Source organism: Carcharhinus amblyrhynchos, chromosome 27, assembly GCF_965287045.1.
Source record: "Carcharhinus amblyrhynchos chromosome 27, sCarAmb.v2.hapA, whole genome shotgun sequence".
In the NCBI taxonomy this organism is placed as follows: Eukaryota; Metazoa; Chordata; class Chondrichthyes; order Carcharhiniformes; family Carcharhinidae; genus Carcharhinus; species Carcharhinus amblyrhynchos.
The window spans coordinates 28,347,924-28,364,950 of record NC_137350.1 but is presented as its reverse complement, the minus strand read 5'-3'; the positions used below and the strand labels follow the sequence as shown (position 1 = coordinate 28,364,950).

Below are 17,027 nucleotides of genomic sequence, written 5' to 3'. Positions count from 1 at the left end.
ACCAAGCCACTTAGATTACTGACCGATCACAGCTCTGTACAGTACATAGTGCCTTGGGACATATACATTAATCATGCTGCATAAAGTGAAAAGGTTGTGGTAGCAGCAGCAATACACAGAACCCATCAACTTCCTTGATTTCCTCTTCAGCTTTGTTGACAAATTTGGCCTTTTTCCTATTCCCAGGACTTTACAGTAATCAGTACACACATCATTTACTGGTGTTTCAGATTTCTTTGCATAGTTGCGTCATCTCTCCCCAAATAGGATTGGCTGTTTATCCAGATCTATAATCCGACAGAACAACGGAAGGTGCTTTCAGTAGCAATGTCTCATACCAACTTCCTCAAAATAAACCTGGTGTTTATCCAGGTTGGTTCTTTTTGGGAGTTTGTGCGCAAATTGACTGCTGGATTTCCAACATTACAACACTGATTACATTTCAAAAGTACTCAATTGGCTGTAAAATGCTTTGAGAGGTGGGGTGATCATTAAACATTCTCCGTTATCCTGGTCAGTATGTAATTTCAAAAAATCACAAGTTCTGGTTATCGTCACATTGCAGTTTGTTTTGCTGTATGCAAAATTAGCTTTTCAACAACAGCAACTACCCTGCAAACGCAATAAGTCATCTCAACACCAGATTAAAGTCCAACAGTTTATTTGGTGGCAATGAAGTCCCGTTGGACTTTAACCTGGTGTTGAGACTTCTTACAGTGCCTACCCTAGTCCACTAATCCACCTCCACATCATGACTGCAAGTGCTTCATTGGCTGTAAAGCACTTTGGGGTAAAAGGGACTTAAAAGATATGAATCATTTTTAATACAACTCCAATAAACAAATCTGAAAAATTACTTTCAACTGTCCTGACAGCATAGAAGCAGAGATTTAAACCAATTAAATGGAGACAATGGCCCAGTGCTAGACAATTAATCAAGAAACTCAGCTAAAGTTCTGGGGACTTGGGTTCAAATCTTGCCACAACGGACAGTGAAATTTGAATTAATTAAAAAATCTGAAATCAAGAATCTACTGATGACCACGAAACCATTGTCGATTGTTGGAAAAACCCATCTGGTTCACTAAGGTCCTTCAGGAAAGGTAATCTGTCGTCCTGACCTGGTCTGGCCTACACGTGACTCCAGAGCCACAGCAGTGTGGTTGACTCTCCACTGCACTCGGACAATGAGAGATGGACAATAAACACTGGCCAGCCAGTGACGCCCATTCTCACGGATTAATAAAAAAAGTTAAGGGCAGATTTAGAAATAGTGAAAAGTTCTCACAAATTGATCAATGGAATGTACCTCCAATAGGAGAGAGATTGAAATAATTTAATATCTGGCCACTGCAGCAGGAAAACTGGAGGTTTTCTGAATGGATGAGTGATGTGTTGAGTCATCTTTTTCCATCCATAAATAACTGGTGGCCAATCTGCCTGAATTAGCATACTAAGCGAAGAGAATGCTGCCTAGTTCCTTTTTCCTCAGTTTGAAATCAGTTCCTGTAAATTAAAACATGGTTAAGAGGTCTTACTCTATATTGGGAATTTGCATCTGGTCATTTTTGACAGCCAAATGAAGACTATTATGTCATTTCTTCACATCGCGTTTTTTCATTTTACACATTTGATTCTAAAGACCAGTTACCCAACATGGCCAGTGTTACCAAATGGGAAAGAGCAGAACTTAATTAGGATTGCTTAATTAGTCAGCAGATGCAAGCCAGTGACTAAAACACTAACCATGTTTTATTGATAAAAATTATAATTGGAATATTCTTTTTACTTTCTAAAGAGCTCATTCTGCTGTAAGAGTTAGAGAGAGAGAGGGAGAGAGAGAGAGAGGGAGAGAGAGAGGGAAACAGTGGGGGAGGAGAGGGGGAGAGATGTAGATTTACAAAGCTCAGCTATGATGATTCAATATTAAAAGTGTTGTCTGTGAAGCCTAGTGTTCTCAAACAGGCTCACAAGCACTTAATTTCTAAACTGATCTCTGACCCAAATCCATTAAGTTTCTTACTACTCCAAACAAACCAGGTGCTGACAGTGACAAAGTAACCATGGCATGCTTTCCAATGCTTCACCAAGCCATGTGCATAGGCAATTCAGAGCTTGCAGGTCAGTGTCCTTTGTATATTTAACCATCTAGACCCAGGTTGTATTCAGGAAACCACAGCACCTCACTTTGAAGTGCGGTGACTTTGTTTGTTGCAAGTTCACAGTAGCAAAAAGGAAGATAGATACAGCCATTTTTTGAAGTTGATGAGTTTATTAGAAGTAATCAGCACTAATTTGTGGGATGCTAAACCACTAGTGCTCAGTTATCAAAATGTGCCTCAGTTCCAGAATGTTAAAGGCTGTTGCACAGTAGTGTGTACAGATCCACATTTGATATCAGTAGGATACACGTACGAAAAATACAGATCGAGATTATGGTGCAATTAATATTGCAAGGCACTAGTTGCTGGATGAGTCCTGCATTGTACTTAGCACAAGTCATCTCAGAACTAGGACCACTTACTGAAGTTAGTGAAAATGAAATCACACACTGCTAGAGAACAAAGATGAAGTTTCATTATCACTACCTGTTTAAAAAAAGCCATTCTCTCACCCTTTTACATTCTAAATCCTGTCACATTAGGCATTTTATCTCAAGCTAGCTGGCAGCAACGTCTGAAGATGCTATTAACAGTACTGCACTTGAAGCATACTTTATACCAAATTGTTATAAGAATTAGTTCCACCATATGCATTTGCAAAATTGTCAAATTAATACTTCAATACATAAAAGATACTGTAGGTTAATTGCCACTTGCATTACTACAAGTCTGTGACACCAAGGGAGTTGGTAATTAAAAAGTTCTATACACTCTTTATTACAGAACAAATACAAACTGGAATTAATGGATACCTCCCTCTATTTTTATTTGTCAAATTACAGATTTTTGTATTACAGACTGGTGCTTCTCACACACGTAAGCTCGGTCTTTCACTGCCAACAGTCACAGCGTGACTGAACAAGCTCCACAGATCAGAGCAGTGTGCAAGATTGTAATTACTGACATTAGTGACACCACATCACCTCCAAGGACATCAAAATTTACAAGTTATTGCAAACATCTGAATAGAATAGTGCATTACACTGGAAACCAAAAAAAACACTCCATGCTTTCGGAACACGAAGGACAAAATAGGTATATCCGAAGGTGCTGTATGGACATAATGGTCTACTGATTGAATATATGGAAAAGAAAACTTACATTACAAACACAGAAATCCTTTTCAAAATTCATAATTGAGATTTGGTCAGAACAAACATTTAACCGCTGATTCCCATGTTAAATTAATATCTGTTACATTTATTAGATGGGTGGTTTACTATGCAAGTAGCTCTTTAGGAAGATTTTTCACAAAAAGACACCTAATCTATTTTTTTTTTTAAATCTTTTCTCTCCAGAATATTATACAAGATTGTAGAGTCTGAAAATGAAGGATTCACCCAGAAAAAGTTGGGTCAAAATAACTGGTGCATGCATCCGCCACCGGAATTAGAAGGGAAGAGCAAAGGGTTCATATTAAAAAAGTGATTTAAGACTTAAAATTTATTTTATACGGAAAAGTGTTGGCGGATTTCCTCCCATCTGATTGGAGTAGTGCGAGGAATCAATGCAGTGATCAGTCGCCGGTCTTGCGGTAAGTGCGAGTGGTAAATGGGATTCCGGTTGGGGTTTTGTGAAGACACCTGCCAGTTACCAATTTAGTTACTGCAGCACTGGCTCCGACTCTGTGGACTGGTCTCCTGGAGGTCCACGCCCCTGGTTCGGCCTGAGGTTCCACCCGCATTCTGAGGCTCGTTCTTCGGCAGCTTTTTGGCTGTAAAAGGTTTGGATAGTTTGTTTAAAAAAAAAATGCACATTATTGCCAAAAACTTTCTCTACTTAGTCGCAACATAAAAATTCAGTCATGAACAATCTAATAAGAAATTTACTAGCTACTGCCATTTACTGAGCACCTGAAATGACAATATGGACATTATGGTAGAAATTAATTGTAGTGGCTTCAGAAAACATTTTAGACTGTAAAGTCAACCCATGCCATCCTACCATCAGACTGAGGAAAACCTTTGGATTTCCGCCCGCCCTGGAAACACAAACCCAGTTTCACCACAAATTTTGGCTGCACTTTTAGCCCCACGCATTGTTAATGCGAGACACCACTCACTGGCCTCCTCCATAATGTCACACCAGTATAGAAACATAGAAAATAGTTGCAGCTGTTGGCCATTTGGCCCTTCAAGTCTACACCACCATTCAATATCACGGCTGATTGTGCGTTCAGCATCCCACTCCGGTGATGCTTTTAGCCGCAAGGGCCACATGCAGCTCCCTCTTGAACGTGTGTGACAGACTGACCCCAACAGCTTTCTGTAGTAGAAAATTCCACAGGTTCACAACTCCGAGTCAAGTTCTCTCATCTCAGCCCTGAATGGCTTAGCTGTTATTCTTAGACTGTGACCCCAAGTTCTGGGCTTCTCCACCATCAGGAACATCCTTCCTGCATCTAACCTGTCCAGTCCCGTTAGATTTTATATGTTTCTATGAGATCCTCTCTCATTCTAAATTCCAGTCAGTACAAGCCCACAATCCAGTCTTTCTTCATATCAGTCCAGGTGGCACTGTGACACAATTGTTAGCACTGCTGCCTCTCAGCGCCAGGGACCCAGGTTCATTCCTGCTTCAGGTAACAGTGTGTAGAGTTTGCATATTCTTCTTGTATCTGTGTGGATTTCCTTCAGGTGCTCCAGTTTTCTTCCAAAGTGTTCAGGTGGATTGACTATGCTAAATAGCCCCTTAGTGTCCCAGGATAGGTAGATTAGGGGGCAAATACGTGATGTTATGGGGATGGAGCCTGGGTGAAATGCTCCATCAGCGAGTCAGTACAGACTGCATTGGCCAAATGGCCTCCTTTTGCACTGTAGGGATTCTACAGAAGAGCATTAAAATGCCAAGAAATTTCTTAATCATTGATTCAGTACTGTGTTTGGAACACTCCCCCTTTTTTGGAGAGGTTTACCTCTCTTCAGTTGCTCTATAATATACTAGAGTGTCAGCTTTTGACTTTTGTCCTCAAGTCACTAGAGTGGGACTTGAATCCAAAACTCCATTCCAGGTGGAGCGAGCACTACCAAGCAAGCCAAGGCTAACATGCAACATGAATTTATTCTCAAAATGACAAGCACCACATAATAAAAAAATCCAAATTTTTGATGAAATTGTTTCAAAACGTGCCAAAACGACAATCAAATATGCTCATCTGCAGGTTGAAGCAGGGTGTAAACTTCAAGCATTCAAATCTTTCTTTCCCTTGGGCTTTCATGCATTTCCTTTAATGCAAGCAAACTATGTCTGGCATACCTAAAGCATGTGAAAAGACCACAATCATTTGGTTTCACTGGTCGTCAGGTTGCAAATCAGGGCATTTCTGGAGTAGCTTTTAATGGTTTACCAGTAATGCATAATGACGCTACCACTTGCAATTAGCTTATGTGAAGTGATTCAGTACTTCTCCTAAGGGACAGCAACAGCAAAATCCTGTTAATAAAATAGAGGGTGATGCAACTTCAGTTAGCTGAAAATTTTTGGAGAGCTACTGCCCAGTGGTCTACCTTCAGTGATCGTTATCTCAGTGTATTTGGAGGATTAATAAGTGCATTTAAGACTAGTTATCACTTACCACCTTAGATACATTAAGTTCAACTGTGTATCGTGAATCAATAGAAGTACAAAACCAAACCAGCTTATAGAAAAAGCAATTGCAGAGAAAACCGCGTACATGCAACTGTCAAAACGACATTAAAAGAGGACAGGGAAATCAGAAAACTTCAAGATAAAGAATCTGGCTTTGCAATCAAAGGCATTCACATACCTATGGCCATAAATATTTCATTCACATTCATTGCAGTCTTTGCCGATGTCTCCATGAACAGCAAGCTGTTGTCTTCTGCATATGCTTGTGCTTCCTGAAAATCAAAGCAAAGCAATCAGAACTCTAATAAGAGCATTCAAATGAGCGACACAACATATCCAAGTATAAAATAAGGCTGCAAAAAAAGGCAGTTTACATCCAATGGGGAAAGGAAAATAACTGAAGCGCACACACACGCGCTTAGCAACGACTTACCTGGAATTCTACGGCTCTCTTATTTGCAAGGTCAGCCTTGTTACCAGCTAATGCAATCACTATATTTGGGCTGGCTTGTCGCTGCAGCTCTTTTACCCAGTTCTTGGCTCGTGCAAAGGTGTCCTATAAGTTTAAACATATACATTAAAACCTTTTGGAGCAGAGGTGCAAGTCCACAATAGATTCCATCTAATTGTCTGGCATTCACCCAATGGTACAGTATTACATACATATGTACATGACAGGAGCAGGAGTACGCTATTTGGCCCTTTGAGCCTGCTCCACCATTCATCATGATCATGGCTAATCGTCTAACTCAACAGCCTAATCCTGCTTTCTCCCCATAACCTTTGATCCCATTCGCTCCAAGTACTATATATCTACCTGCCTCTTGAGTGCATTCAATGTTTTGGCACCAACTACTTCTCGTGGTAATGAACTCCACAGGCTCACCACTCTTTGGGTGAAGAAATGTCTCATCTTTGTCCTAAATGGTCTACCCTGAATCCTCAGACTGTGATACAGTCACACAGTTAGTGAGAGCAGGAAATGCAACAGGTTTAAAATTTCATGAGCTACACAGCTGAGCAATCTCTTCATCTATGCAGCAGGGTTTAAATTATCTGCTACCCCATTAATTGCCCATAAAGCACATCTTGTAACCTAGTTTGGTTCAGTACTTGATTATTCAGGCACAAAAAACCATAACTAATTTGGAGAATATTTTTACGAGCTAAAAGTGCACAGTATTATTAAACCAGCTTCAAAAAAATGATTGTGACTGAACAAATGTGCAACTTATTCAATGGCCTTGGGGCAGCACTGGAACATTCACAAGCTCAGGAACCAACAAGGTTGGTTCAAAAAAAAAGAAAATCATATGTTCTAAGTAAAGTGTTCCTAGACTTAAATCCTTCGTGAAAGTCAAGTAGCTACGAGGGAAATCCCAACCAGATCAAAATGTCAGGATAACGCTTGACAACACGCGTGTGCACACTTGTATAGAGCCAAATGTTTTATCATAGAATGTTACAAGACAGGAAGCCATCATTTACCCAAATCGTGCCAGTGTCAGCAAGAGAGCACTATCAAATTAGTCCTCACTTCCACGGCCCTACAAATTTTTTTCCATGCGTCCAATCCTTTACATATTGTGGCAAGCTATTATTAATAATGATTTATTAAAATCAACTCCCATCTCAGTTACAACTAGAAAGTTTCCCACCAAGCAGTAGGCAATAGCAAGCATAAATCAAAAAATCTTTGGAAGCTAAAGCTCAAATCCAGAAGACTTAAACATCTCAGTCTGGATTCCTTGTGTCAATTTGAAATATGAAGGAAATAATGGAGAGAGAACGCTTGCAAGCTTGGCAAGGGTTCCAAATACAAGTTGTCAGAAGGGAAAACCCATCATAAACCAGTTTGTGAACAGTTCCAGATCTGCTAGTTCAGTGGAACTCAGAAGCTTACAAGGTTCTATTGGCAAGACTTAAGTAATCAAGATTATAAAACCTGTTTTGTAGGAAGCATTTAATATAGTTAATAGTATATTCATTTGCATTTAAGAATTTTCCCCTTGTTAATGAGTTGAGAATTTGGTGTTCAAACCAGGATTAACGTTTTTTCACTCCATTCTGAACTCAAGACAAATTACCATTTAAGTTTATTCTGCAAACTGACAAAACTAAATAGAGAAGGTTTACTAGACTAATGCCAGGAACAGGTGGGTTGTCTTATGAGGAAGGACTAGCAGGGTTAGGTTTGTATCACTAGAATTTGGAAAAGGAAAACCTTTACGATCCTTGAGGGGTATTGACAGGGTAGATGTGGAGAGGGTGTTTCCTCTTGTGGGAGAATCCAGAACTAAGGGTCACTGATTTAAGATGGAGACGAGGAGAATTTTTTTTCCCCCTCGAGGGTCATGGCAGTGGAAGTAGAGTCTTTGAATTTCTTAAGGCAAGGTTAAATAGATACTGAAACAAAGTAGTAAAAAGGTTATTAGGGTCAGCAGGTATACAGTCAATTAGATGAGCCATGTTCTTATTGAATTGCAGAGCAGGCTCGAGGGGCCAAGTGGCCTACTCCTCTCCTAATTCGCATGTTTGAACATAATAGGCAAGGCATCACAACGGACCAGCCAGATCGACCAGGTGGTCAGATGCTGCTCACTATTTTCTGGATATCAAAGCCTTTTTCTTTGACAAAGAACATAACAGAAGCCTTCAAACATATTAAAATGAACAGAAACCTTATTGCCAAAGCTGCTCATCATACACCTGTGAAGTTTACAACTTTATCCTAGAAACTTCTGTATGTACATTATGAATGACTCAGAAGGAAGTGGGTGGTGTTCGTAGGTTTTTTGGGGGCAGGGGGTGGTTTGCAGAACAAAAAAAGGAAGCCATAGGGGTTACTTACTGTGTTGGTTATGTCGTAGACCACAATGGCAGCCTGTGCTCCCCTGTAGTACATTGGTGCCAAGCTATGATATCTCTCTTGGCCAGCAGTATCCCAGATCTCAAATTTAACTGTTGTATCATCCAAGCAGACTGTCTGTGTTAGAAAGGCAGCTGAAAGTAAAAGTTTACACGTATTAATTTCAGGCAATGAGAAAAGGCAAATTAAAATCACCACTGGTCTTAAATAGAATCCCTAAATGCAGGAGGCCATTCAGCCCATTGAGTCTACACTGACAACAATCCCACCCAGGTCTTACTCCCATTATCCTGTGTATTTTCCCTGCTAATCCCCGACACAAAGGGGCAATTTAGCACAGGCAAGCCACCTAACCTTCACGTCTTTGGACTGTGGGAGGAAACCCATGCAGACATGAGGAGAAATTGCAAATTCTACACAGTGACCCGAGCATGAACTGAACCTGGGTCCCTGGCGCTGTAAAGCATCAGTGCTAATCAGTCTGGTGCTGAGGAGCAAAAATATGATTTGGTTGGTTTGCCCCTTGAGTCCACATCAATTACTTTAAATGTTAACTAATATCAGCATATTATTGCCCACCACTGCTTGCCCCTTCCCCTCCCGCTAACACCCAGGGGCTACCCAGGCTTTGCTCCTGGGCTATGTACAGCTCAGTGACATTAGCCTCAGTAGGTTTAGGAGTGCTATTCAAGAGCCAGGGTTCTCAACTGAAGTAGCTTAGTGATTATGATGAAACAATAAATGAATCATAAAATATAGTGGTTGACTCTGAATAAAAACTTGCAATTCCATCTTTTTATATGGGAGATCCACAGTCTTTGGCAACAGATCAAGTCAAATTCCATTTACCTACATTTTATTTTTAAAAGCTTGATGTTTTGGAATCATTTTCCACTTGCTTCTTTGTGAAAAGAAGTCTTGGTAATTACTGAAATTGCATACCATGCTCTCGGCTGTGGATGCACAATCATTTTTTCCCTTCCAAAGAAAAGTTGGGCTTCCATTCCACTGACTCAATATCCTGAGATACTACAAAAAATGCTGACACATTTCCCACTCCAAAGACTAAAAATGTCTGTGACAAATGCAAGCATACAGGTATTATTTCAAATGACAATGATTTGATAACTCATTCAAAGCAACAAGGGAACATTTTAGCAGCTCTATATCCAAGTAACTTGATAAAGATCATTTTGCCAACTAATTTAATTCTCTTCATTTTAAGTTTGTTATTGTACTAATCTAACTAATCCAAAATACTTATTGGTTTTCAATTTTCCAAGTTGAGATTCCAAAAATTAATTACACAGAATTACAGAATCATTGACTTGATTTTGACAGCAGCCCCAATTAATTCTAATGCATTCCAATGAAGTTTTTTTTTAAGTCTGCTTTCTTGCATTAAGCAAAAATACTTTATTTGTAAACAAGTACATGTTCTGGCGAGGTAACTCTGCACATATTTCAGAACTGTAGAATTTGGTGATCTGGAAAGCGGCTGCAAGTTCAGTTGCTCCTGTAAACTGAAGCAATAATGCAGCTTTATAGATAAAGCAAAGCTATTCAATATATAACAGGATCTCAGCTGATCTGTCTATATTCATGTTTAGGGTCTGCTTGGCATGCACAGAAACAAGGAACAAAGTTCATGAACTATCTTTAATTCAATCTTGGCAGAGGGAAGGCAGAAAACAAAGAATCCTGGCAGCCTTACAGGAATGTCCAAGTTGCATATAGTTGGCAATTTTGTAAGAAAATAAGGCAATTATTGTACATTTTTTCAAACTTACGCAAAACAGTCAGTTCCATGCAGTCATGCTCATGGAACCCCTACAGTGCAGAAGGAGGCCATTCAACCCATCAAGTCTGCAACGACAGAAAGTTTCCTAGTCCCTATCCCTGCCCCTGCAACCCCACATATTTACCCCACTAATCCTCCGAGCCTACACATCATGGGTCAGTAAGGGGCAATTTTAACATGGCCAATGCACCTAATCTGCAAAATTTGAGGAAACCGGAGCACGCAGAGGAAACTCACACAGACATGCGGAGAATGTGCAAACTCCACAGTCTTCCAGGAATCGAACCCAGATCCCTTGTGCTGAGGCAGCAGTGCTAACTACTATGCCACCATGCTGCCCACACTTAACTGAGTCAGAAAGTTATGGAGCCAATATCCGAGATTTCAGAATATAATCAGTTGCCACTTTGCTCTACTAGGGTCCAGTAATAGCAGGTGCTACATTTTGAAGAGATTAAACCGCCCTCTTAGGTGGTTGCAAACGATTAAAGAACTGGATGAAGAGTTGCTGCCCTGGCTAACATTTAACCCTCAATTAATGCCACCAAAACAGATTTACCATCTGTTGTTCTGGCAAATTTATTGGCCACACTGCAAAAGTACTTCATTGGCTGTGAAGTGCTTGGAGACTCAAGGCATGAAAGGCAAAGTTCAAATGCAAGTTTGTCCTTTTTCAAATACCCGTCAGTCCTAATTTGGTACAGCGGGCCAGTACCTAAATAGTTGATCAAAGTCACAGACAAACTTTCACTCCTCATCCTTGGACCTGCTTGCAGTTGAACATATTTTCCTCCAACGCCTCTTCACTGTTGTTCAACTGAATGGGATTGCCTCATTTATTTGGTTAAATGGCCAGGGTGTCACTTAGAACGCTTCATTTCTTACTCCTACATTACTTCTAGCATCCCAAGGATCCACTCCTATTTCTCATCTATATGTTGTCCCCTTAGCAACATCATCCAAAGATAGCAATCCTTCCCCCTCCATAAACGTTAATGACATCTAGACACACTTCACCACCATGTCGTTTCTACATTATCACAATGAATCCAACAACTCCAGTACTGAATGAGAAACTTGCCCCAAGTGTCAGGAAGAATGAAGCCATCATTTTGGACCCTAGCTCAAAATTCTGTTTCCCAGCTTTTTAACTCCATCTCTCTCTCTCTGGGATGAGTCAAGATTATACGAGGCTGTTTTAACCTAGGTATCACAGCTGACCCCCAAAATGAGCTTTCAAATATTTTCATGCCATCTCCTAGACCAACTATTTTCCATTTCCTTAATCATCTGCTGATTGATTCATTTGTGCCTCATTACCTCTAGACTGAAATATTTCAAAAATACTTCCGGTCAGTCTCCGAAATTCTACACTGTGCAAACTCTACTGCTGTCTCTTAATTGGTTCTGTTCCCCTATTTTGCTGACCATTGGCTCCAGTTAAGCAATATTTGATTTTAAAACACTCATTGTCGTTTCCAAATCCCTCTGCTGCCTTGCCCACTGCGATGTCTGTATTCTCTCCCCCACCCAACCCTCATACCTGCACTCCTGATTCTGGACTTTGAACACCCTCAATTGGCACAGTGGCTAGCACTGCTGTTTCACAGCTCCAGGGACCCGGGTTCGATTCCTGGCTTCGGTCACCGTCTATGTGGAGTTTGCACGTTCTCCTCGTGTCTGCATGGGTTTCCTCCAGGTGCTCCGGTTTCCTCCCACAGTCCAAGGATGTGTGGATTAGGTTGATTGGCCATGCTAAAATTGCCCCTTAGTGTTCTGAGATGCGCAAGTTAGAGGGATTAGTGGGTAAATGTGGGGATACAGGGGTAGGGCCTGAGTGGGATTGTGGTTGGTGCAGACTCGATGGGCCAAATGGCCTCTTTCTACACTAAGGTTTCTATGATTTCATGACTTCACCACTGGTAGTGTCTTAATGGTCTAGACCCCAGGTTCTGGGACAGTCTCCATATAACTTGGTGCCTTTCAATTTCGTCAAGATACTCAAAAGTTTATCTCTGATCAAGTTTTTCGCTTAGTGTCAATTTTTATTTTTTAATACTGCTGTGAAGTGCCCTTGGACATTTAATTACATTAAAGACATTATACATTGCTGCTTCAAATCTGTTCTCTTAAGCTGCTTGTTATCTTTAGTTGGTTCACTGCCATTTCATGCATAAACTTCAAGAGATCAGACTTCACAAACTCAACTCTGCTCAAATGTAAAAGGTAAACATCAATATAAAGCACAAGATAAATTTTATTCTCCAGAAATCTAACCATTACTCGACAGCAATCCCTAATTACATTCACTGGGACATTTGCCTTTCTGGCTCTGTTAAATATATATACACATGCACAGTTTGCACAAAAACAAAACTTGCATTACTGTTACATTCTAGATCAAAGCTTGAAAATGACAATATTATCCAAGGAGAACTAGTAGTAGTCACTCCTTGTTAGGGGAATCGTGCAAGAGATTTACAAGCTTCTGGCAAACTAAAGTGGCACTTACAATGTACAATCTTCCTTCATTAAGACAATTAAATCAACTGGTGTCAGTCTTGTGCTTACTTACAGAAATGATACTTTGTGGTTTTAAAGGGAAGACAAGATTAAGCAGTTCTCATTAACCAAACACATTGCACATAAAAGCCATAAAGCAGCAAACAGCCCATTTAACTGGTGCAGTGCCACTGAGCAGCGATTATAATCATTCCTTAAAGATATGGCAATTTCTAAAACTCATTTCCAAAGTAAATTGCCAACCATTAATTGATCGGATTTTCCTTCTAGTTCAAGGTTAGTTCAGAACATATTCGGTCCCAGTTGCTAGCAAGTCCTGCCCCTTATTAAAGGCCCAAATCATTTCAGAAAACATCTGGTAGCCAGTTAACTTAGTGAATTACTTTGCAGACCAGTTAACTAGCAGTTAATCAGCCCGCCTGACTGCACATTTGCTTTCACAAATTACAATGCCCAGGTTAAAGAGGCAATGGGGAACCCGATAGTAGCCTGTGGTATGATATTAGACCTGGTCTAGCACAGTACAGTTTGAGTACTTAACTGTTTTGGATTTATTAGATCATAGCCACTGTCAACAATTCTTATTCTGGAGATTTGTCATCCAACCAACTAGTGCCCCCCCAATTCATGTTGCTCTATGACCTGACCGTGAAACAGGTGAGTTACAGGGACTGAAAATCAGCAGCAAATGCCCCGAGACCAAAATGGCCCAGAATCTAAGATTACGTGCATCTCAACTTGCTTTGGATTTAGCTTTCTTATTTCGAGGTCTTCACATGCAAGTACTTTGAAACACAGTGGCTGTTTCCAGTACCTTCCATTTCACGGAGTTATTAATATTCCGAACAAGCAATGGACAGCAAAGATTGCTGCAATCACCATCTTCATGGAGAGTCTACACATTGATATGCCCCATCCCCAAAGCAGACATTGTGATACAAGGAAAGCAGAGCTGCCTCCGTTAAGGCAAATCCAGAAACCATTTCCAATAACTTTCAGGTGAGCAATAAATGCAGCTGGAACATTTGTGCTGAAGTTACATTAATAACCTAACTGCTGAGATAACTTGTGGTACTTTGGGTTTGCTGCAGTTGTTTTCTCCATTTTGGTCACTGCTCGGAACAGTGACTGTTTCTGCTTTTTAACTGTGTTGACTCTGGTTAGGTTATGGCCACTACTTGTTTGGAATATTACTGTCTCAGTAAAATACAAGATATTGGAAACAGCCACTGTTTCTAACTTCCAGATGAAGACTGCTTAAATAATAACACTAAATCCATAGAGAATCAAAAGTTGAGACGCAAGTAACCTTAGGACCCTGGGCCATTTTGGGTTCAGGACATTTGCTGTTGATTTTCAGTCCCTATAAACTCATCTGCTGACCATTTCACTGTCAGTAATAGATCAACATGAATGAATGAGGACACCAGCTGGTTGGATGACATGTCTCCAGAATAAGAATTGTATTGACAATGGCTATGATCTAATTAACAAACGACGAGCCCAAAGCAGTTAAGTATTCAAACAATATTGTGCTAGACCAGATGTAATATCACACTACATGCATCCGCAGTTCAATGTGTAATTAGGAAAAAGTAGCTTAAAACTGCAGTCATTAGAAAAAAGGACCCAGGTTATTTCAGAAAATACATGGCATCTAGTTAACTTATCAGTAAACTATTTGCAACTAACTAACCAGTATCTTCATTAGTAGTTAATCTACTCAAATTGTTTTGATTGAGGGAGGAATAACAGTCAGAACTTTCTTCCAGTAGAGACCTTTGGTGCTAGCTCAACAGAAGCAGCCATTATTTGAGCAGTTCATCTAAAGGACAGCATCTCCAACAATAAGTCCATCACAGCACAAGTGCTACACTGCAAGCAGCAAGAAGTCATAGTGGGAATTACTCTGCAGAGTGTGTCATCACTAAATGAGCCAAGTTGACAAAGTTGATGTTTCGTTGATGTACGGACATCTGGATACCCAGGAAATAGCAATGCTTCAATGTGCATCCCAAAAACTTTTCTGATGACACAACTATCAAGGGATTTGTTATGCTTCATCACAAAGCCCCAAGGCAGGTTATTTGGCTCAGACAAAATGAAAGCTGAGGATACAGCTGTAAAACTTTTACTGCTGATCTCACTAGAAGCTCATTATACATCAAAATCCTTGCAATGTGAAACCTCCCTGATCCTGATTTAGTGCACAAATCAAACATCTTTGTACTAATTACGACATTTCCATCTTACACAATAGACAGACAACTTTACCAATAAACTGATCCTCACTGGGCAGTTTCCCCATGAGAAAAGTTTTTTATGCTGGTGTCTTTTTGAAGTAATTGAGAGGTAAATTCATCAGTTAAGGTGCATTTACATTGAAGTTTATAAACAAACTGACTTCAGCTTCATACTAACATTAATATGATGGTGCAAACTGAGATTCAGGGTCTGATGGTTAAAGCAGAGTGAGCCTTCATAAAATGAATAGTTTCACCACACTTTGACCTGACACTGCAGAAGTGCAGAAATCCATAGCAGCATCAAAACGTGGTTGAATAGTGAGGGACTCGTTGGATTTTCCAGAATCAAGTTTGGGTAGGTTTGTATAACAACAGAAATCCTTACAATTTTGCTCGACATATAAACCAAATCTTGATAATTTGGGGAACCAATTTTACCCACATTCAGAAAGGCATATGCAGGAAAGCTGCAGCCAGGCAGAAACCAAGCAATGTAAAACGGTTCTGTCTGGCCTGAACCCAAAACACAGCTGCATGGTGGTTTGATATTACAACTGCAGAATTACCACTAAAATATTCGTCAACAATCACTTACCTCCAATTGTGCTCTCCTGAAATTCATGAAACTGCCCTTTGACAAAACGCAACACGAGGCTGGACTTCCCGACTGCTGACTCACCCAGAAGAACCAACTTAAACTGACAGATTTTATTTCCAGCAGCTGGTCCATTGGATCGAGCCGTGCCTGCCCGACTCGCCATGGCCTAAAGTGCAGAGACTCCCAGAACTGTTCCAAGTTTCAACAGCAGAAGCAGTGTGATGTCAAGCTTCAGATCCCAAAGAGGCAGCTATCACCAAGTTCAGAACTGAAAAACAAAAATTATGCTCGTAACACAGATAAAGCATTTTTGTAAAGTTTATTAGTCACAAGTACATAGAACATCAAACATAGAACATTACAGCACCGTACAGGCCCTTCGGCCCTCGATGTTGCACCGACCAGTGAAACCAATCTAATGGCCCTCCAAACTAAACTATTCCAATATTACCCATATGTATATCCAATGACCATTTGATCGCCCTTAAAGTTGGCGAGTCCACTGCTGCTGAAGGCAGGGCATTCCATGCCCTTACTACTGAGTAAAGAACCTACATCTGAATTCTGTCCTATATTTATCACCCTTCAATTTAAAGCTATGTCCCCTTGTGTTAGCCATCACCATCTGAGGAAAAAGGCTCTCACTGTCCACCCTATCTAATCCTCTGATCTTCTTGTATACCTCAAGTCACCCCTTAACCTTCTGTCTAATGAAAACAATCTCAAGTCCCTCAGCCTTTCCTCATAAGATGTTCCCACCATATCAGGCAACATCCTGGTAAATCTCCTCTGCAAGCTTTCCATGCTTCCACATCTTTCCTATAATGCGGCAACCAGAACTGTACACAATACTCCAAGTGTGGCTGCACCAGAGTTTTGTGCAACTATAACATGATCTTGTGGCTCCGAAACGCAATCCCTCTACCAATAAAAGCTAACACACTGTATGCCTTCTTAACAACCCTATCAACCTGGGTGCCAACTTTCAGGGATCTATGCACATGGACACAGACCTCTCTGCTCATCCATACTACCAAGAGTCTTTCCATTAGCCCAATACTCTGTAATCCTGTTACTTCTTCCAAAGTGAATCACCTCACACTTTTCCGCATTAAGCTCCATTTGCCACCTCTCAGCCCAGCTCTGCAGCTTATTTATGTCTCTGCAAACTGCAACATCCATCAGCACTGTCCACAACTCCTCCAACTTTAGTGTCATCTGCAAATTTAATAAGAAATAG

At 40.5% G+C, this 17,027-nt stretch overlaps 1 protein-coding gene across 1 annotated transcript in view; it reads right to left on the bottom strand.

Moving 5' to 3' along the window:
• Positions 1-2,911: 2,911 nt before the first annotated feature.
• Positions 2,912-17,027, bottom strand: part of rab5c (RAB5C, member RAS oncogene family) — a 49,338-nt gene continuing 35,222 nt past the window's right edge. The window contains exons 2-6 of the mRNA XM_080213444.1: positions 15,785-16,055; positions 8,602-8,753; positions 6,184-6,306; positions 5,929-6,022; positions 2,912-3,876 (exon numbers count right to left, since the gene is read on the bottom strand). Coding sequence (XP_080069570.1) covers positions 3,761-3,876; positions 5,929-6,022; positions 6,184-6,306; positions 8,602-8,753; positions 15,785-15,950 — 651 coding nt within the window. The 5' untranslated portion in view covers positions 15,951-16,055 and the 3' untranslated portion in view covers positions 2,912-3,760. The remainder of the gene's footprint in view (positions 3,877-5,928; positions 6,023-6,183; positions 6,307-8,601; positions 8,754-15,784; positions 16,056-17,027) is intronic.